Source organism: Blennius ocellaris, assembly GCF_963422515.1.
Source record: "Blennius ocellaris genome assembly, chromosome: 16".
In the NCBI taxonomy this organism is placed as follows: Eukaryota; Metazoa; Chordata; class Actinopteri; order Blenniiformes; family Blenniidae; genus Blennius; species Blennius ocellaris.
This window is the reverse complement of record NC_137665.1, coordinates 64,200-87,315: the sequence shown is the minus strand read 5'-3', so window position 1 is coordinate 87,315 and position 23,116 is coordinate 64,200. Positions and strand designations below refer to the sequence as shown.

The window sequence follows — 23,116 nt, the reverse complement described above, 5'->3', positions numbered from 1 at the left end:
TCCTAAAGAAGTTAAGGAAAGGTGTTAAGAGGCTTCCTAAAGGAGTTAAGAAAAGGTGTTAGGAGGCTTCCTAAAGGAGTTAAGGAAAGGTGTTAAGAGGTTTCCTAAAGGAGTTAAGGAAAGGTGTTAGGAGGCTTCCTAAAGGAGTTAGTGAAAGGCGATCACGTTCGTGTGGCATTCGGACACTTTCACTTACATCATAATAAAGCGACGACAGTGCACGTTAGTGACGTCTGCCGTGGCGGGGAAAGAAAAGCAAGTTTCTGAAAATAGACTATAAAAAGCACATTTGGGTTTTAGATGATTTAAAGTTGTTCAATGCAGATTATTCTTTAGTAACTTTCATGATCTGCTCCTTTTTCCACCATCATGATTTTCCATAAACGCTCGGATGAGCAGGTCCCTTTAAATGCTGTTACTGCAAGGAAGAGTGGAGCAGCATGAGCTGGTCTCCTTTGCTGAAAGGAAGCATCAGTGCTACCATAAGCTAAATGAGGCTCTGAAGGAAACAACGAGTCTCCTTTCCTTTCGCTTATTGAGAATTCAGACAGCCCTTATCATGGCCGCTACACAAAACACTTCCAGGGTTCAGTGAACGTCGCTAGATAAGGAGTTAGGAGGGATATTTGGGCTATATCTCAAGTCTAGGCAGGGGTCGGTACACGGGTAATTCCAAAACACAAAGAAAAACACGAGGAAAGGGCTGTGGGTCATGGAGCACACAACACTGATGATTGAGCACAGAGACTTGAAGGTGCAGATTTAAATACATGAGAAGAGGGAAGTCACAGGTGAGACAAATCAGACTGACTGTACAAGGACACAAAGAGGAGGACACAGGAAGTGAGCACAGAGTAAGAGACGCAGACCTGACGAACACACACACAGACAGATCCTTACAAAGTGAAAATGGAATTGCAGTAGTCAAGGCCAGATGAAATGAAAGCATAGATTATCATTTCAAGGTCTGATTTTTGACAGTATCCTCCTACTTTAGAGATGCTTCTCAGGTCATAAAAGCAGTTTTTGGTCATCTGTCGGAGGTGGCCTTACAAAGACATGGCCTGATCAAACCTAACCTGAGGCTGCCTCTAGTTTTTGATTCGGGTAATCTTTTTATTAGGGGCAATGATCAGAGTTTCTATTTTGTCAGCATCTATCTGGAGGTAATTTGAAGATAGATTTTAGTGCAGGTCACATAACAATATAGACAAGACTGGGTCAGTGAAGGAGCAGTACAACTGGATGTCATCAGCGTATAAGTGGAATGACACATTTCTTAAACCACCAATGAGATGACCAAGAGGCAACAGGTACAATAGAAATAAAACAGGACCCAGGACATAGCCCTGATCAACTCCACAGGACAGGCTGGACATGTCAGACAGCTTGTTGTTGACGGCAACATTGATAGTTGAAACTACTGAAGGGCCGACCCAGAAAACTCTTATTTCAGTCTGTTGATCAGTATATTGTGGTCCACCATATCGAAAGCGGATGTTAAGTCCAGTAAAACCAGGACTGTGAAGTGATCTGAGTCTGCAACCATCATCACATCATTTGAATAGCCATCAAATCAATATCAAATCGGGAACAGGGGTGTATCGTATCGCATCATATCACCAGGGAGTGTGTGTGTGTGTGTGTGTGTGTGTGTGTGTGTGTGTGTGTGCGCTCACGTGTGTGAGAGATGGAAGCGTTTTGGGACTGCTGAAACTGAAAAAAGTGCCACATAGGTCAAATTAATCTACCATTTATCTATTCACATTGCTTAGAATTGGATGTGTTTATCTCTGTGAATAATATTGAATGTTTACTCTGTTAGGTTAAATAATCATTCATACACATTTCAATGTATGACAGGATCTGTGCTCTTATCTTAGGTTTCCAATGTTGAACATGTCCGCCCCCAGTGAGCTGAAGTCTCCCTGTGTGACTCGCAACGGTATGGTGAAGTTGCCCCCGAGCCAGCCCAACGGTCTGGGCAGTGCCAGTATCACCAAGGGGACCCCTGCTGCCAAGAACCGCCTCTGCCAGTCCTCCTCCGTCCCCTCAATCCTGCCTCCTCCACCGTCCTCCCTGCCCTACCACCACCATCACCACCTGGACGGCCCCGGCATGCCTCACACCACCACCCCTTTGCTGGCCTCAGACCTGGAGCCCGGGAAGCCTTTGGTGGGCCTGAAACCATCCCTCCGTCAGTTTCCGCCCCTCACCCTACCTAAACCAATCTTGCTGGAGCGGCAGCTTGTCCTGGATGAGAAGCTGCTCAACCGACTGCTTTGGTACTTTACAACGGCTGAGAAATGTGTGCTCGCCCAGGTTTGCAAGACATGGCGCAAAGTGCTGTACCAGCCCAAGTTCTGGGAGGGTGTGACACCCATCCTGCATGCCAAGGAGTTATATGCCCTGCTACCTAACGGCGAGAAGGAGTTCGTCAGCCTGCAGGCCTTCGCCCTGCGTGGTTTCCAGTCTTTCTGCTTAGTGGGGGTGTCGGACCTCGACATTTGTGAGTTCATTGATAACTACCCGCTGTCCAAGAAAGGCGTTGGCTCCGTCAGTCTGAAGAGGTCCACCATCACAGACGCTGGTTTGGAAGTAAGTCAGGATGTACTGAGAAGATGTGGTAATCACTTCTTTTATCTTTAGTTACATTTCTATTTTCTGATTTGCCTTTGGTTTAGTTTGCTGTTGACACAAACCCAACACATATTTTTGTACTTGTTGTCTTCAAGAAAGTAGTATGATATCTGGGCTCCTCTGGTTGACAGCAGTTTTGGAGTTAATGTTTTCCTTCTACTTTCTCAGAGATTATGGCTCATACAATGAAAGAAACTGAGCTTTGGCACTATTTCATGGAAAGTCTTGACTGTGAAAGGTGTTAATACATACACTTTATCCAAATCATTTCAAGTGATCAGTTTATGAGTCATTCAAATACAGACTGAAATACTTCAGCTGTTGGCTTTGCTTATTTTGCATACTAGAGGTATTACACAGCAACAAAACAGTTTGAGAGCAGACCCATTGAGATTTAGTCCTCTGCGGTCACATTGCTGCATATTTTTGATGTCTCAGTAAAAGGTCAATTGAATTCACTTATATAGTGATTTTCAACTGGGTGAGCAGTCCTACAACACCTTACATTGTTAGTCACATTCACCCATTCACCAATGGAGGCTGTAGCCATGCAAGGCACTGTCAATCCATCGGGAGCAATTTGGGGTTCAGTGCTCAAGGACACTTCAGCATGTGGGAATCAAGCTTCTGATTGGGAAACAACCACTCTACCAACCAAGCCTTGCCCCCCCCCCTCCCCTGGGAAGTCATTATAATAAAGCCATTATAATATAGCTAGAGGGCTGTGGATTGAGAGATCATGTAAAAAAACAAAACAAAAACAAAAACACGTTAAAATGTTACAGCATCTTCATCACAGCTAAGAAACTGCTTCATAAGCTTGTTTATTAGTGACTCTGTCAGGGCGATTGGAACTCAATGCATAAAAAATGCAGGCAGAAGCTTGGTCAGGAAGTCTGAGGTCAAAACCACCAGGCAATGGAGGAAATCCAGGAGTCGGGCAAGTTGGGCAGGAGATCAGAACTCAAAGGAGACACGAGGAATAATAACTGAGACCAATAACATTTTAGAGCAGAGGTGTCCAAATTACAGCCTGAGGGGCGAACTGCAGCCCCGGTGCTTTTTAATTATAAAGCTATAACACAAAAGTTGACTATTTTACTTCTGAGTTCTTACATAAGCGCAGTTTGAACAGGGATCAGAAACCCGTTAGAAACCAGAGCTGCTTTCAGGCAACTGATGAGTACAAAGAGCAATTGAACTACACATTTCCTGAAGACAGCTTTAATGCTTTATAGTCATTATTATGGATGTACCAATACGACTTATTTAAGGACTGGTACAAGTACTAACATTTACCTACTTGCAGATACATACTGATACAGGTACTTATTAATTGTCTTTAGGCCTAATTCATACTCCATATGTAAACACTATGCAGTGCCACTGTAGGAATTTATTATCTCGTAAGGATCACGTGGTATCATTTATGTTGGGTTATGGCAGAGAGAGAGAGAGAGAGAGAGAGAGAGAGAGAGAGAGAGAGAGAGAGAGAGAGAGAGAGAGAGAGAGAGAGCGAGAGAGAGGGAGACAGAGAGAGAGGGAGACAGAGAGAGAGAGAGAGAGAGAGAGAGAGAGAGAGAGAGAGAGCAACTTCTGATTTAAATGACAGATCTACCAATCTCAGATTATTGTTATGTAATCTACAGATCTGTCTCAAATACTCTCCTTCACAAGCTGGATGTTATTTACCATTCTGTCCTCTCCACCCTCCATTACTGCCTTGATTCCCTGATAAACATAACATACAAACAATCTCACTGCTTTAATTTCATTTATGAAACTCCTCCATATCTACAGTCACTTCTCAATGTTCTCGACATAAATCTCATTCATCAGTCTGGTCATACCTAAAGCCTGTGCCTCCTCTGGTCGCCCCTCATTTCTGCTGCAACAGACCTTCAGACGCTCAGCCAATAAAGAGTGTTTTACCTTTTATTGATTTGGATCTCAATATATCACTATAAACATCATAAATACTACTTTATTTCTTTTGGAATTGTGTGGTTCCACATTAACCATAATAAAACTAGAAAGCAATGTTATGCAGGAGTTTAAAATGGTTCTTGGACAGCTTTCAGCCACGACATTCACACTTGTTGTTGCTATTTTGCAGGTCATGTTAGAGCAAATGCAAGGCCTGATGCACCTTGAACTTTCTGGCTGCAACGACTTCACCGAGGCCGGACTGTGGTCCAGTCTCAACGCCCGGCTAACGTCTCTTAGCGTCAGTGACTGCATCAACGTGGCGGACGACGCCATTGCTGCTATTTCCCAGCTCCTGCCCAACCTGTCGGAGCTGAGTCTGCAGGCCTACCACGTCACCGACACCGCCATGGCCTACTTCACCGCCAAACAGGTAGTCTGCTGCAGCGAGGAGGGGAGCAGCTCGAGGCCAGAGAGCCTGGAGGAAGTCTACTGAATTGATTGCGCATGCACTTCGAGATTGTTTTATTGTTTTATGGTACAAAAGTGGGCATATTAAAATTAGAATTCTTATTGTGTCAGACCCTTTCCACGGTGACGAGACTCAACTTCCACTCTCTCTCGTGGCCGTGCGTTGCTACATCCGGTCAAACCCGTAAAAATATGGACCCATAGTAAAAATCCAGTGGTGTTAGACTGCGCTCGGCACAACAAATTGTAAAAAGGTACCGTTAGCGATGGTAATTATTCTTTAGCTGCGCTAGACGTTGTGATGTTCATGCCAACATGCAGGCAAACAAACTTTAGCTATTGACTGAATATGATAATGTCCTGGAGCCCGCGGTGTAGTGAAGAGTATACATGGGTAGCGATATCACCACCTAATATTCTGTCAATTTACTACATAGGCTGCCCACCTATCAGAGAAAAAAGACACTGAAATAATTGCAAATGTAACATTTACTTCCATTTCCTCCTTAGTGATACTTCCACCCTGTTAAGCGACATTATTGGAATAGGTGAGGTATACAGTAATACTGAAGATTAAACATGAAATGTAAATAAACTTGGTTGAGTACCGACAGCAGTGTAGTGGTGTCTGTAGGTGGACATATCAGTATGGAGAAGATTATTAATTAATAATAATTCATTATTGTCATTACTCATGTACAGGTTCAGACAAAGGTTTCTTGCTAAGATTGATGTGGACATGCTTCATACAGTCATTTAAAGTTATGGAAATCTGAAATTCAATTAACAGGCCCCAGAAATGTTGTGTATTATTTTTTGTATCGATGTGAAAAGTGATTGAAATGCAGATGCCATAAAAGCTAACAAGGGTAGATATAATCGTTATTATCCTCGGCCACGACATTTCAGTGGGGGACAATAACTACATTTAGTGATGTCCTCCTCTGGTGTTATGGCAAATACAGTCCACATAGAAAATTGGTCCGATTTTAACTTTGCATGTACTGCACAACATTAATAATAATAGTAATAAGTAATACATTTTATGTTTCAATGCCTTTCAAAACACTCAAGGACACTATACAAAACACATGTTCAGAATTCATATTTAGTTCATTTATTTTAAATTAAAGGTGCATTTGATCCTTTAAACTTTTCCTCAATAAATTCTTGAAAGTATTTCTGAAATATGGGGTGACTCGTTTGTAAAAGATATTCGTTTAGATTTCTAATCATTCCAAAAAATGAGCATAAATAATTTGTAAATTCAAACAAACACTATCTTAGTTCCATAAATGTCCTATACATGTTTGGGAATTGTACTTAAATGACGGGTCAGATGGGAGAAGTAAGAAGTGTAAAGCTCTCACGTTTCCTCCACCTGCAGGGCTACACCACCCACACCCTGCGGCTCCACTCCTGCTGGGAGATCACCAACCACGGCGTGGTCAACATGGTGCACAGCCTCCCCAACCTGACGGCCCTCAGCCTGTCCGGCTGCTCCAAGATCACCGACGACGGCGTGGAGCTGGTTGCTGAGAACCTGCGGAAGCTCCGCAGCCTGGACCTGTCCTGGTGCCCTCGCATCACCGACATGGCGCTGGAGTACATCGCCTGCGACCTGCACAAGCTGGAGGAGCTGGTGCTGGACAGGTCAGCCTCCTCCGGCCCAGAGGCCACTGCTTCTCTGCTCATGTGCTTCCAAATGGTATTTGTCTTTGGTACATGCCTTGGTGATTTTACTGGAAAAACAATCCAAGTTAAGGTCAAGGTTACTTTGTTGGTACCTGTAGGTAGACTTGTTTTACAGGTTTTGTGATCACTTGGCACATCATAACGAATAAAGACACACAATGAACCAAACAAGCAGATAATAATCATCATAATCATAATAATAATAATAATAATAATAATAATTAATTGTTGAGCGATTCAAGGCGGACAAGACAAGAGCTCAATGTTCTGATAAATAATTAAGATCAAAAATAGATGAAGAGAAACCACAATAAAACACAAAAAACCTCACAGAGATAAAAGCAGCCACTAACATAAACCAGGATAAGAACATTCAATGAAAAGTCACGATGATAAATAGAGCTAAAAAAAAAAAAGTAGTGGTCTGTCCATATGAATATCCATGTACTCCCATTTTAAGTATTTGTAGCGTGTTGTTCTCTGCGTGCATATGACTGTGGGTACATGACATAGACAAACAACAACACCCCATTGCTGCGTAAATGCAGAACTTCTTTGAAACTAAATTGCAAAAATGATGCGTTTTCACCTAAAAGTTTGTCACGTAAACACATAGCTCATAAAACACAGGTCCTAGCACCTGAGGTAATTCTGCGAAATAACCAGGGAAAATACAATAAAATACTGAGAGAAAATATAAATCTTTAGTTTATAAAATTGGATTTTCTCTGTTTTGGTATTTTCCCAAACTCAGTGCAGTAACACTTATTCTATGCATAGTTTGCTTTGATAGTCTTTCCTCATGTTTCCATGGTTTATAAAAAGGTTTTACCCACTGAAGCCACTCGTTGTCTCCCTCCACAGCGATATGACGTGAAACCTTATGTTATTGAAAAGTCTCACCAAAGCATCTCATGGGATTCAAATGTTGCAGTGGCTTGTGTGAAACTGCTCCCTCTTGTGGCCAGATATTTGGAGGTTTACCAGGTTTGTAGTTATGGGCATGTCATTTTTGTTAGTGATTTAACTGAGTGCATGTTGTCATTGTTTGCAGGTGTGTGCGGATCACAGACACCGGTCTGGGCTACCTGTCCACCATGTCGTCGTTAAGATGCCTCTATCTGCGCTGGTGCTGTCAGGTAATGCCAAGTGGATGACAGAGTGTGAAATCATTTAACTAACTGCAGTTATAAGAAGCAATATAAAACATTTAAACAATATAAAATGTTACCTGACCACTTAATCTGCAGTTAAGTTCCTGTTGTCGTCAAAAGCAAGACCGTACAAAAAGCATTTTGCCACATCCACAAATATTTTCTGCAGGCTGGTTTGCATTTTTGAAATAAGATAAATATGCTTGAAATCATTTTTTGGAAGCTCTCATAGACATCAGTTACTTTTTCCAATTGTTTTTGTGAATCAATTATGATTATATTAATTCATTTATATGTTTCAGTGGTCAAAAGTGTAATTGGCCATTTCATAAATATATCACTTTTGTGAGACTTGTGTCAGCTATTCTGTATTTTACTTTTTGGTTATAATCATGCTAAATGTGTGTTTTGAAACTTTTACCCAAAGATTGATCAACAACGTCTTCATCAGTAATTTATAAAGAGCCTGTAATTCGGTGTGTGGTTTTCTTTGGCCCACTGTAACATTTCAGCTGATGAGGAGATGGACTGCAGTGAATAAAACACTGTTTATTGGTCATGTGGAGCCTCTAAAGCATTTGAGGCTGAGCAGGTCAGGCAGCTGCAGTGGAAAACTGGAGATCCTCACCGAGTCTGAGCAGAGGAGGAGAAACAGGAATGAGCAAAACGAGGTCCAACAGGGCACCAAGCATTGTTTTCTAAATCCACACCTTAAACAAAAAGTCTACTATTACTAAGCCGCAATGGAATCGGTGCTCTTGTAGAGGTAAAGATTGAGAGTAAATCTGGTTTTATGGGTTGAGGCAAAAGCTGTGGTTCTCAAAATGTGAGGCTTTTTATGTACTAGCTCATACTGTTGAAAATTAAACATTCCTACATTCTAGCATACATTACTACTTGTTGTGTCACCAAAGATGCAGGAAAGTTGGTTGATTCCCTGTAGAGTTGGGCAGTATCCACATTTTGATGACGTTTAAGCTTTGAAGGATTTAGATTCAAATTTCCATTCCGGTGTTATAGTGTGGATGGTCGCTGAGGTTTATGGCGTCTTGGTTACTGATGACCAATTACAACTGTCAGTGGTTCTTTCACAACCTACACGTGAACCTCTTTTATAACTTTATTCTATAAATCTGCAATGGCTGTTTTGGAAAAGGCATCTCAGGTATTATTTGGGACCAATTGGCTCGATGCCAGGCTCGTCTTTTCTTGAGTTTTACTTCTGTGCTCTCGTATCCCGGTGATCTCTAGAAACAGTCGGGACGAGTGGCGGAAGGTGATAGATTTCATAGGTGGGGCTCTTCATTAACCCCCTCATGAAACATTTAAACGGCTATTGAACACCGACACTGATTACGACTTTTATTAACATACTTGTAACCAAATAGAAGCAGAAGCTTCATTAATCCCTTTTCCTAATACTGCATGGCATTTTTTTTTTTTTTTAATAACTGCAATGAAACTGAGATCGTTGCTATTTTTAGTTACGCCGGAATACCCCATTGTCTCTCAACCCTAATTCCCTGTAAGAAAGATTTCATCCTCCCATTGTGAAAACCTCTGCGTTAACCATGTACAGCTAGTCAAGGTTCAGATTCAAACTTGGGAATGTGCAGTATTCTGTTAATGAATGGATCCTCGCAGTAATGTAATACAAATGTGTGTGTTGGTGCTTGCAGGTGCAGGATTTCGGACTGCAGCATCTGTTTGGAATGAGAAGTCTTCGCCTACTGTCCCTCGCAGGTATGGTTTCTTACTCCATCCCAGTTGACGACTCCTGTATCGGCATAACAGCATATCTGGGTGTGTTTCAGACACAATAACCGTAAATATTAAAAGATATCAAAATAATGAAAAAAGGAACTGTGGTAGCACGATTATCCCAATTATATCAAAACACACGTGATATTACAGGGAATATACTGGCAAATGCAAAATTCAATGTGTCCCAATGTGTGAAGGGGTGTGCAATATTGGCAAATACAAAATGTGATTATTTTTAGACATTTTCTGATAACAATAATTTGATGATATCCTTTAAAAAATATTTCTTCACATAAGTAAAAAATTATTCTTGCTTCCTGGAACAATCAAATCAAACTTTATTTCTACAGCACTTGTCATACAACGAAAATTTATGACACAAAGTGCTTCACATAAAATAGAATAAATCAAAAATGTGCATGAACACACACACACACACACACACACACACACACACACACACACACACACACACACACACACACACACACACACACACACACCGCCGAGCTCCACCGCCGTGGTCAGAACGATCCCAGGACGACGACCAGACCAGACAACTCTCAATGTGGAGCCCCCCCATAAGGAGGCACGGGGGTAAAATAAATAGGAGCTAATAAAATTAATCAATACATGAAAATAAAAGATAAGAAGATAAAATGTACAAATAATCAACCAATAAAAATAAATAAATAAGAGCTTATTAAATGAATTCATAAATGAAATAATAGATTAAGGTAAAACATTAACTACATTGAAAAAAGAATAACTGGTAAGTAAGATTGTCAGCTAATTAAATGCTACATTTAAAAAGTGGGTTTTGAGCCAGCTTTTAAAAACACTGACAGTCTCTGTGGCCCTGAGGCCCCCCGGCAGGCTGTTCCACCAACGTGGGCCATAGTGACAGAACCTGGTCTCACCGTAGGTCCTGGTCCTGACACTAGGAACCCTTAGCAGGGTTGGCTTAGGGTTAGGGTAGGGTTAGGGTTAGGGTTAGGCCTGAGGACCTCAGGGGCCGAAGGCGTACGGGAGTGCTGACGGAGAGAATCTCCAAACTACAGACATTGCTCATTGCAACATTGCTGATGCATGATGAGTAAGGAGTACAAGTACTCCATGCAGTATTGCACCCGATACTGGTATCGGCTGTTGCTAATGTCCCAAATATAAAACGTAAAAAATTAACCGGATCCATGACACTAAAAACCAGCACATGAAACAACGGGAAGCACAATAAACTATCAGGCGTCACAAGAAATACACTGTGTTGACAAATCAACAAACAGATGCAGTCAGTGTTTGCTTTTTTGTTGATTTCCTCAGTTTTCTTTAGTTGATAACGAGGGCTGACATTCTTGTAGTTTTCTGAGGCACTGTGTGTTTCTGTGTGTTCCTTCAGGCTGCCCCCTGCTGACCACCACCGGCTTGTCAGGCCTCATCCAGCTCCACGAGCTGGAGGAGCTGGAGTTGACCAACTGCCCCGGAGCCACAGCAGAACTCTTCAAGTACTACTCCCAGCATCTGCCCCAGTGCATGGTCATCGAATAAGACCGGTGGCCTCGCCCACCACTCACAGAAACACCACACTCCAACCTTCCTCCTCTTTACCTTTTCTGCACTCTTTTCTCAAACGCCATCCTGGATACCAAATTACTCCTATTGTACCACTCCTGATTAATCCACCCCTCCACTGTGGCCCCCCATCCTCCCTCAGTACCACCCATTGATCAGACCAGTCCACAGGCCAGGGAGGCCGAGGTCCGTGCCGGCGCCTGGAGGACGGCGGGACTTGGTGTTGTCAGAGTTTCATTGAAGGAGATGTTGGAGTGAAGAGCTTGGTGCGACGTCTTGTCTGACAGCAAGTTTCTTTTTTCATGCTATACAGAAGGACTTTTGCTTACAGAGGAGAGCTTGTCTCACGACTCTGATGGTTCTTTTTTACCAAACGGATATTGAAGGGAGTGACGTGCAGATATGGGCAAAATGGGTGATAAATGGGGAATAAAGACTGCTGTGATTTATCTGATGGAACTCACACATGCACTCATCCACTGTAAACACACTCACAAACATAACTGTAAATGCTAAATGAATCAAGACTGAGTGCTCACATTTATGAGTAACTTCCATCACTATGTGTAATATAACCGCTGTCTTATTCTTTTTCTCAGAAGGGATTAAGGTTTCAGTTTGTTCTTGTTCAGATGGAAGAGGCCACATGCCAGCTGGAGAATCCAGACTCAGAGGGAACTAAAGATGCAGTTCACATGGAGATGGAGATGAAACGTCTCTTTGCTCCAGTGTCAGGTGTGTGTGGAGGATTCACAGCTTCCCATCTTTTCGGAAGTACCACCCACTTCTTTTCTGTCTTGTCAGAATTCCCGACCCGTCTCCCCTCACAATGAAAACAAAAAACAGAAAAAAGAAGACAATGAAGACAAAGAAATTAATGTTTCCATTGGCTTTTTGGGAGGTTGTACATTGGATGGACTTGATCATTTCTTTGTGGTCTCTTCTTTAGTTTTTCTTTGATTTCATGAGCAGATGCGGATCGAGGAACTTGTGAAAATTCATGGAGGGAAACTGCGGTGGAAACGAGTCAGGCTTGCAAATTCTGAATTCGACTTCAGTGTCTGCAAATGCTTTTATCTCAAATCATGAAGCGGAATAAAGAGGTGAAAATCAAATTCAAAGTGCACTCACTCTTATAGTGATCAGTGTACTTTTCTGGACTAAATATGTTAGCGAAGGGAGGATTTGTTTAGGGACAACAGAAGGCAAGGTTCAATCTGGTTTTTGAGAACCTATGGCTGAAGTTGGAAACTTCAGAGTTTAACAAAATACTAGGCTGACATAAGTATTGACTACAAAGCCAGAGGTGAGAGTCAGAGGCACAGCAGTGTTTTCAGTTTGTGGGGAATCTTGAACTTTTCCTTCTAACTTGCAGTCACAGTAGCTTTCAGCTTGTCTTGAAACATGACTTTCGTCACTTAAAAAACGGTTCAAAGGGGTTACATAACAGATCTGAGTTTGTAAAGGGCTTAAAACTATTTATTTCCTCACTTTTTTGGAGGGTCCACCTGGAGAAAGGGAATTAGAACATATGCTCCACAGTTCACTAATCCAAGCCCGAGATTTCATTCTAACAGCAGCAACATGGAAAAGTAGCAGAAAGATGTAAACCAACACAGAGATTGAATCATGCTCAGGAGGATGTTATTACCTTTATTTAAATATCTGTCTCCAAGTTTCTATAACCCAGTGGCTTGAAACATGCTTTTCCTTGGAGCTGCCTCAGATTGTGTTGAAGGAAGGCTGTAGACCGTTTGCACTCTGCTTGGCTCGGACAAGAACCAGTCACCAACCTAGAAAAACAGGCTTGCAGTCAAAGATCAAAGAGTTCAGATTTCCAGTTTGGAACCCACCAGTCTGAGGCACCATTTACAAAACTAGGTTTAACGTGAAAACTTTTTTGTTTCAAAATTTCTGTTTGTAAAAGTTAAGCTTTTACAATGTCAACATTTTGAAAATGATGACCATTTACATGGAAATGCTGAAAACGATTGAGTTTTCATGTCGGGCCATTAGTGGGTACTGTCAGTTGATTTTGTAATGGAACCACACAAGGAGAGAACACAGACATTCTCGTGGACAGACCACCAAATTGGATTGTTATTACGGTGGCTGTCAAAATAAAACCACCAAATTGGATTGTTATTACAGTGACTGTCAAAATAAAACCACCAAATTGGATTGTTATTACGGTGGCTGTCAAAATAAAACCACCAAATTGGATTGTTATTACGGTGGCTGTCAAAATAAAACCACCAAATTGGATTGTTATTACGGTGGCTGTCAAAATAAAACCACCAAATTGGATTGTTATTACGGTGGCTGTCAAAATAAAACCACCAAATTGGATTGTTATTACAGTGACTGTCAAGATAAAACCACCAAATTGGATTGTTATTACGGTGGCTGTCAAAATAAAACCACCAAATTGGATTGTTATTACAGTGACTGTCAAAATAAAACCACCAAATTGGATTGTTATTACGGTGACTGTCAGAATAAAACTACCAAGTTGGATTGTTATTACAGTGACTGACAAAATAAAAGTACCAAGTCCCAGGACTAAAAGTCATAAAATGGCAGAGGAAAGATTGTTTTGATTGGCCAGCTACTGAGCATGTGCAGAGATGTTAACTATGGTTGTACTGCACATGCCTAGTAGCAGTTGTTTTCAAAGTGGTGAAGTGTAGAAGCGTAAAACACCCAAAGCTCATGACCCTGGGCACTGGAGGAGGTGCAGCTGACCCTGGGCACTGGAGGAGGTGCAGCTGACCCTGGGCACTGGAGGAGGTGCAGCTGACCCTGGGCACTGGAGGAGGTGCAGCTGACCCTGGGCACTGGAGGAGGTGCGACAGGCAGAGATGCCCAACAGGAAATTAAACCTTCCTGTATGTTAAGAAAATTTGTGCTTGAAAACTTGGGGTTAGAAAGGCTGAACAAACACTGGCCTGATTTTTCTTCAGAGAAGGGAAGTACTGGTCCAACTGATTCAACTCTCAATGGGTCTTTTTAAAAGTTTTGTATTCCTATGAATAATACGTAATGATGAACAGCACTGCTCCCTCCCCAAAACTTTCACTTGTTAGAGAACTCCTTGTAAACATTTAAAACGTCAGCATTAGAACCACTACCCACTGAAAAGTGATGTGGCTGCAAATTCTAACAGCTCACGTCAATGTGGCTTCACTGATCAACCCACTCAGCAAAACCAAGTAGAAGTGGAGCAGCTCTTCTGAAGATTCACTTGTTTGTGGGAGGAAACAACGATGCAGCAAACTAGTTTTATTTTGACTCCCATCCTCTGTAGCTCCGCATTGCAAAATAGATCCACTGTTTCATCATATCTTAATGGAAGACACACCTTTGTTCCAGGTGGCGCACGAAAAAGAATAGTCTTTTTTTCATCTGGTCATTTCCATCTTCTGCTCAACATTTCAATTATTTGTGACTGTCGGTAAACAGGAAACGATTTAAGTTCCCCACAAACCAAAGAGCTTTTCAGACAGTAGTTGTCGTCCTCTTTTGACTCACAAATATTAAACAAAATGGACAAGCCTGACAACAAGCCGCTGTCCCATGTTTTGCCTTGTGTGTCCACCGACATGCTGACCGGCCAGCTGGTGGCGCCGGATCAGCATCAGCCAGTGTTACGTTTGTGCCAAATGCATTTGCAGCCGTGCAAAGAATGTGGCTGCTTCGCCTCCAGTGACCGCCGCCGCCGACAAAACCAGACTGCAGTGGACCGGGTGGGCTCGACTTTTTAACTCAACCTTTTTCTTTTTAACGGGTGCTTTTTTTGTTGCAAAGTGGCTAATTTTAAGATGTGCGTGCGTGCGGGCGTGTGTGTAAATAAATATATTTATTTATTCATGTATTTATTTATTTGAATTATTTTTATTGTATTATTTTACAAAGTTTATTTATCGAAGAGAATCTTCAAACGATTTCCTTTGTTTCAAATCGCCAAGCAATTGCTGTTTTTATTATATTATTATTATTATTGTTATTGTTATTATTATTATTGTTGTTGTTGTTATGTTGTGACATTGAAAGCCCTTAAATAAATGAATTTGCGTCATACACACTGAACACACTTTAGTCAGCAGTGAGCATTAATGCCAGTGGGTTTGAGTTTGATATATTGTCTTCTGTGTACCCTGTGTGTACTGTGTGTACCGTGTGTGTGCCATGTGTGCACCATGTGTGCACCGTGTGCGCGCCGTGTGTGCACCGTGTGTACACCATGTGTGTACTGTGTGCACCGTGTGTACCGTGTGTGTACCGTGTGTGCACCGTGTGTACCGTGTGTGTGCCATGTGTACTGTGTGTACTGTGTGCACCGTGTGTGTACCATGTGTGCACCGTGTGTGCACCGTGTGTACCGTGTGTGCACCATGTGTACCCTGTGTGCACCGTGTGTGCACCGTGTGTGCACCGTTCGTGTACCATGTGTGCACTGTGTGTACCGTGTGTGCACCGTGTGTACACCATGTGTGTACTGTGTGTACCGTGTGTACACCATGTGTGTACCGTGTGTGTACGGTGTGTGCACCGTGTGTACACCATGTGTGTACCGTGTGTGTACAGTGTGTGTACATGTGTGCACCGTATGTGTACCATGTGTGTATGGTGTGTGCACCATGTGTGTACCATGTGTGTACGGTGTGTGCACTGTGTGCGTACCATGTGTGTACGGTGTGTGCACTGTGTGTGTACCATGTGTGTATGGTGTGTGCACCATGTGTGTACCATGTGTGTACGGTGTGCGCACCGTGTGTGGCTTTACTCTGTGAGAGGAGAGGCAGTGATGTCATCAGTGATGTCATTATCCTGTCATCCTGATGAGGCTGGATGATGACAGAGGCTGATAAATGTCAAAGCAGCTTGAGTCCAAGATCAACTTCTGTCACTCACGGCGAAGCGATCGTTACACTATCTGACAGTATGAAAGACGCCAGGAGTACTGAGGAGTACTGAGGAGTACTGAGGAGTACTCAGGAGTACTGAGGAGTACTGAGGAGTGTGGAAGCATATTACTGACAAAACTATCGAAGTTCAAGCAAGTGTAAATACCATCAAGCAGGATCCAGCAGGCTGCTTCAGCACTGCCTCCAAGCTCGCTAGCAAACGTTTCCATGAGGTCCAGACTTGATCTACTTTATGAACGCTGAAGGACTGAAGGACTGCCGCTGTCACGCTACTGTTTAGCACTCCAGTGCTTCTGCTTTTAGTCATTCATGAAATGGAAGCAACGCCTGGAGAGGAGCACGGTTCTCTGAAGATCACTTCTGTCACCCTGCAGGGCTTGTTTCTGGAAACTGAACCTTGATTTCTATAAGTCCAACTGCTAATGAACTCAAGTCCAACCAGGTTCAGTATCATCACACAGACTTTTACACAATGTTTCAAGTGAAAACTCATAATTTTCGTGTTTTAATTTCAGAAATGTTTCGCTTGCACACTGCAACGGTCCGATAACAATGTCCATCGGCTGAGTTTTGGCAGAAACACTGAAAACCATGTAGTTTGTATGTTGGGTCACAAGTTGGTGCTGTTGTTTGTTTTTGTAATGAAACCACACACACACCTGCAACAGAGAACAATGAGCTTTAATAATGAACACTGGGAGAACCTTCTAGTGGACAGACCACCAAGTTGAATTGTTATTAGGGTGACTGTCAAAATAAAACGGCCAGTCCAGCAGAATATGGACTGGGATGAAGAAAGAACATTTGTTCTGATTGTCTCTACTGAGCATGTGCAGGAGCAACATTTCCACTGTCTATAAGGTGACCCCGAACTTTTTCAGAAAGTGTTGCTTTCACTCGTCTACATGTCGACGGAACGCGGATGTTTTTGAAAAGTTCCACTTTGGGAGCCGTTTTCAAAAAGTTGCATTTTCAGTGAGTGAGTACTGTTGTCATCTAAACGGACCCCAGAACACTCCAGATTTGTGTTTTCACTTGAAATCATTGAACTAAATGGAGCCTGACTTCACTTGGATCAACACCAAAAGAAGGGTCAGGGTTACAACCATCTTAGTGAAACCGAGCTTAGAAATAGTGAACATTTATTTATTTATTAACACATCAACTCGTATCAAAGCCTGAATTGTTTGTTTTTTGTGTTTTGAATGTGACATTTGTCACCACTGCACAACATAAAGATTAATGTTAGCTGGTTTTTCTCAGATCTGAAACAACTGCAACCGAGCAACATCTTCAGCTAACAGAGCAGAAATATTTATTCAGACAACCCTTCTAAAAAGTGACTATTCTTTAGAAGTATATATCCATCAGAGATGTGGGTATAAGAACAAATCAGAATTCCTTCAGCTGCCGTTGAAGTAGGGCTAATCAGCGTTGTAGCTGATGTAATGTGAAAAGTTTCACCAATGAGAACTAAGAGCTTTCTGAAATGAGCCCTACGTTGTTTCCTGTACATTGATCGTGTGGTTGACTGGTCGGCTCACTTGAGTTTTGCGTTTTGTCATTTAAAGTTGTGTCCAGTGAGAATATTGATATTTGGTTACGATAAAAATTTGAAAGATAATACAAATTCGGAGGCCATCCTTCCGTTTGATAACAATTGAGTTTACATTCATTACAGACATTTGTACAGTAAATGTTCTCCTTTATCTTAGGTTGAATGTGAGACCAGAATGAAATAAATTGTAGTTTAAGTTGCACTACAGTGTTGGCAGAACTGAACTGATCAATAATATTGATTTGAGAATGTGTCGAGCACCACTCTCAAATCTCAACTCTCAATCTCATCAACACTCGTATGTTCCGCAGTTCTTCAGTATTTTTGCTTTTGATGAGCTTCCCAAGGATTCACATGCAAGTTTACATATCATGAACTCTGACATGAACAGTCACAGCTTCTATCAACCAAAACCAACAACCAGCCTTTCTAAGGTTTATCACCAATGATCAATCATTTCTATTTCCTGTCTACAGTAAATGGTCTTCATCTATCACCATTTTGTTACGACCCTTGTACAGCACAACTTGAATTAAGCAGTAAAAATAAATACTGATAGTTTGATGATAATGTGGAAATTTGCCAGAATTTGTTTTGTCGTTCATTTGTGTGACTGATCACTGTCGTTGCCTTGTCGTTGTACTTAAAGAAATCTTTGAATCAAATCCAACAAGTGATAAATCTGCTCTTGTTTAAAGCTCAATGCTCGAGGAAGGATGAGTGTTATTGCTAGTTTTTAAGTCTGGAGCAAAATTATTAGACTTGTAAGATATGAATGAGCCACTTTTGAAATGTTCAATCTGTTTGCATAATTTCGTGATAATTTAGTGACTTCACCTGTACAAACTCGCAAGTACAGACAGATAATGCGTTCACCTACACACAGCCGTTGTAATGTTGTATGACTACTAACCCTGATCTATTGGAGGTGAACATGTTTAAAAACACACCCACGTCCTTCAAAGCCAAAGAACAGTTTCATTACTTTTGTCAGCTCCCTTCTTCCCTCGGTTACTGCAGCTGAGTCCGACCCAACCTGCTTCAACAGTCCTGACTGCACACAAACTGAACCAAAGGATTCTATCAGATGAGAAAATGGTTTAAAAAAAAAAGAAAAAAAAAAGCTCAAAACCATCAACTTTGAGCAGTCCTGTTCAGAGATTCAAAATAGCACTTTGAAAGACAAAGAGTAAAGGCCGATTCCTCCTGCATGAGAACAAGACGAAGGTTCAGCACTGAGTCCTGCTGAACAAAATGACGTCATTTCCTTCGTCCAGCTCCTTCTGACTGAACAAATGTGTTTCTGCTGTTCCAACCGTCCTGCTGAACCGTGTAGGAGCTGCTCTGCTGAACCGTGTAGGAGCTGCTCTGCTGAACCGTGTTGGAGCTGCTCTGCTGAACCGTGTAGGAGCTGCTCTGCTGAACCGTGTTGGAGCTGCTCTGCTGAACCGTGTAGGAGCTGCTCTGCTGAACCGTGTAGGAGCTGCTCTGCTGAACCGTGTTGGAGCTGCTCTGCTGAACTGTGTAGGAGCTGCTCTGCTGAACCGTGTTGGAGCTGCTCTGCTGAACCGTGTTGGAGCTGCTCTGCCCAAACTTCAGCACTGACATGTGCTCCACATGCATGTTCCAGCTCGCTAATAACTATCAGTCATACTTTAATCATATTTAGCTTGTAACATCGCAGGAGGGCCGCAGCTCTTTAAAATGTCAGAGTGCAGGCTTACGTGATGCACCTGAACGCATCATGAAAAAACTGTGCTCATGTAGTTAAAACCGGACCAACCGCGCGCTCTTACAAAAACTCTCTTTTATCACTGAAACAGTTCAGAGGAATGTTTCTGACAGCAGGAGAAGAAGAAGCAGACACGTGGCAGCTTGGGGGGCGTGGCCTGCCGGTTCCGAGGAAGAGCAGTCCTGCAGAAAAAGGCTTTGTTTCGTCAGCTGGTGACGTCACTGCCAGCTGCATGAGCCATGAGCAAAGTTCACCTTTAGTTGGTGCACGTGTGTCACATGACAATTGCAATGCAATTTTTAGTCCAATACACAAAAGTGAGATAATAGAGAATGATTGCTGAATTAAATGGGGTCCAGAAACCATTTTGGTTTTTTTTTATCAGCCATGAGGCATAATGGAGCTCATGAAAAAAGAGCAGAAGCTGCTTGATGAGGACTTCAACTATTTGAAAATGGCTCAAAACCAAAAGCTATTTGGGAATTCCATATGCTGTGAGATAGAGGCTTCACTTTGGGACAGATGAGGTTTCATAGGATGAGCAGAAACCTGTGAAAGATGAGGTAATGTCTGTTTCATATCATGATATTGTTAGTTTAGATCTGTGGTAACTGATTACTGTGGCAGTTATTGCTTTTACACTGAATCTCATTATATAATTGTATAATTGTAATTCGTCGAGATTATAATTCAAATTAACTCTGTTCTATACTATGTTTTAATAATTTAACTACTTTCACCTTGGACTTATTTATATTCAGGTTTTGTGCTTCTTGAAAATTAATCAAAGGAGTGCTGCATGCTGGGAAGGCACCCTCGACCAAAAGAGTTTGAACAAAAACAAAACCGGGGTTTTCATGCACTACACATGTATTACAGTAACATGAATACAGACATATTTAGTGTTTATACTAGGGATGCTAACTCGTAATCAAAGCTCGCCTAATTGGTTGTTAAGTAAATTCTCATTCACATGAGATTTGATCTACTCATGAAAAAAATACATCATGCGACAGTCTCCGTTTATATTCCAGCAACTATATAAATAGAGTATCATCAACGCATGTTCGTCCAATAAATCCTTGATCTGTCACAAATATTTTAATTACATTTGCTCTTTTTCTCTTTCCGTAAAACAGACCTCTGACACTGACATTGTTTGCTGACGTGTTTTAAAACTTTAATGAGGTTTTTCATTGGAATCAGTTCCACTTTTAAGTGTTTTAATAAAATACAGACACCGGATATCACACAATAGGGTTTAAGCTTCTAGATGAGGTTTGAACTTCTGACTCCCAACTAATAAAAACGTTTTTTACAGTGATCAGATGGGCAATGTCTGGCAGGAAGTGTAGGGTTTTTTTCCAGCATGCCTTGTTATCTGGTCACATCTTTTCCAAATAAATCATGGAGAAAAAACAAAGGAATACAAACTGATATTTATTTCATCAAAACACATTTTTAGAACTGAATGTAACGTAAAATTATTATTAATCAAGACAAATTAAAATGACAAACTAAGCTGTAACTACCGCTTCTTCTATAAAATCCCAACAAAATGTGTTACTGTAAAAAGCTTGTGGATGTGAAAGATGAAGCTGTTTAGAGATCATCTGAATAAGCAGCTCATCAGCTGTTGTCTTTAGAAAAGCATCCATGAGCCTTCCTGATGTCCTTCCTCACCTCATATATACTGTAGAAAGTAATGTGGAAAACAAAACACACACTATGTTGCCAAATATATTTGCTCAGCTTTCCAAATAATTGAATTTAGGTGTTCCAATCACTAGTTTCTAAAAGAAATCAAGCACCCAGCATGCATACATTTCTATAGACATTAATGGGAGCTCAGTGAATTCTAGTGATATGGTGAAACCCGCCCGTATTCACAAAGCATCCTAAGACTAAGAGTAGCTCTTAGTGACGTCACTCTTAGAACAAAATCGTAGAATTTTTCTTAGAATCTTTCCTTACTAAGACAAGGAAGCATCTTAAGCCCTAAAGAGCTCCTAAAGTGGAAAACTGCTAAAAGTAGTGAGAAGAACTTTAAGAATCCTAAAAGTTTCTTAAACAGACAAGATGACTGAAAGAAGTAAAGATGTTCTCCGTTTGTTTAACGACAATGAATTAATGACACACTACCGGCTCCATCGTACAGGAATAATGTTTGTGGTCGACCTCATCAGGGAGGATCTTACTCCTCCCACAGCGAAGCAACGCAGTAATGCTGAGATGAAGGTGATAACTTTTGACGGCCAAATGAAGCTTCAATAACGAATCATGAACCACTGTCTTTATTTTCTGAAGCCACTAGACGGCACTGTCTGTTCAACAAACGTTTGAAAACACACTTCATTGCCAGTCTGTCAGACTCAATCCGCAAACCAAGAGCGCCATCTGGTGGAGTCAGAAAATATAGAAAGTGGTTCCTGAATCTTCATTTGGCTGACACTAACAGTATGCAGAGGTTCACTTTCTGCAGAGTCAAAAGCCACAGACCTCAATACTTGTGATGTTCAGGGTCGCTCCAGAACACTGTGTAGAGGTGTCTGACTGCACGGTACCAAATAGAAAGTTTGGTGGTGGGAGGGGGGGGGGGGGGGGGGGGGGGGGGTGTCACAGTGTGGGTTGTATTTGGGCTGTTTGGCTTGGCCCCATAGTTCAAGTGAAAGGAACCGTTTGATGGCCCCTTCCAGTTCCCACATGACTGCATCAGTGCACAAAGAAGGTCCAATATGGCCTGGATGACCCAGTTCTACTGACCTGCACAGAGTCCAGACCTCAACCCCTGGGCACTGCGAGCCTGATCTCCTCCCTCAACCCCTGGGCACTGCGAGCCTGATCTCCTCCCTCAACCCCTGGGCACTGCGAGCCTGATCTCCTCCCTCAACCCCTGGGCACTGCGAGCCTGATCTCCTCCCTCAACCCCTGGGCACTGCGAGCCTGATCTCCTCCCTCAACCCCTGGGCACTGCGAGCCTGATCTCCTCCCTCAACCCCTGGCCCTGCGAGCCTGATCTCCTCCCTCAACCCCTGGCCCTGCGAGCCTGATCTCCTCCCTCAACCCCTGGGCACTGCGAGCCTGATCTCCTCCCTCAACCCCTGGCCCTGCGAGCCTGATCTCCTCCCTCAACCCCTGGGCACTGCAAGCCTGATCTCCTCCCTCAACCCCTGGGCACTGCAAGCCTGATCTCCTCCCTCAACCCCTGGCCCTGCGAGCCTGATCTCCTCCCTCAACCCCTGGCCCTGCGAGCCTGATCTCCTCCCTCAACCCCTGGCCCTGCGAGCCTGATCTCCTCCCACATCAGTGATCCAAAATTCCCATAAATACTTATATATATATATATATATATATATATAGATACTTTTCCACTGTGTGGGCTTTACATCAATAATCACATTCACCCATTCACACACACATTGACACACCAAAGGAGGCTGTCCATTGGGAGCAGTTTGGGGTTCAGTGTCTTGCTCAAAGACACTTGGGCATGTGGACAGGTGGAGATGGGACCAACTGAGCCATGCCACCCCGGGTTTAAGAATGGGCTGTCACTCAAGTTCACATAATGTGAAGGCAGACGGGCAAATACTTTTAGCAATATAGTGTATTTAATTCCTGGAATATTTATACTGTAACACGTCATTGACCTGGTGGTCTCACAGGGAGCTCAGAT

At 42.4% G+C, this 23,116-nt stretch overlaps 1 protein-coding gene across 2 annotated transcripts in view; it reads left to right on the top strand.

Moving 5' to 3' along the window:
• fbxl16 (F-box and leucine-rich repeat protein 16) overlaps positions 1-19,392 on the top strand; it is a 32,527-nt gene extending 13,135 nt beyond the window's left edge. The window contains exons 2-8 of one of the 2 annotated variants that reach the window (XR_013936965.1): positions 1,884-2,598; positions 4,757-4,999; positions 6,425-6,690; positions 7,787-7,871; positions 9,566-9,629; positions 11,050-11,957; positions 19,069-19,392. Coding sequence is in view for 1 of the 2 variants with exons in the window: in XM_080511190.1 (XP_080367316.1) it covers positions 1,891-2,598; positions 4,757-4,999; positions 6,425-6,690; positions 7,787-7,871; positions 9,566-9,629; positions 11,050-11,198 (1,515 nt within the window). In the remaining variant the exon portion in view is untranslated. Of the gene's footprint in view, positions 1-1,883; positions 2,599-4,756; positions 5,000-6,424; positions 6,691-7,786; positions 7,872-9,565; positions 9,630-11,049; positions 12,592-19,068 lie in introns of those variants that run through there. The other variant, XM_080511190.1, reaches the window with a different exon arrangement.
• The last annotated feature ends 3,724 nt before the right edge of the window (positions 19,393-23,116 follow it).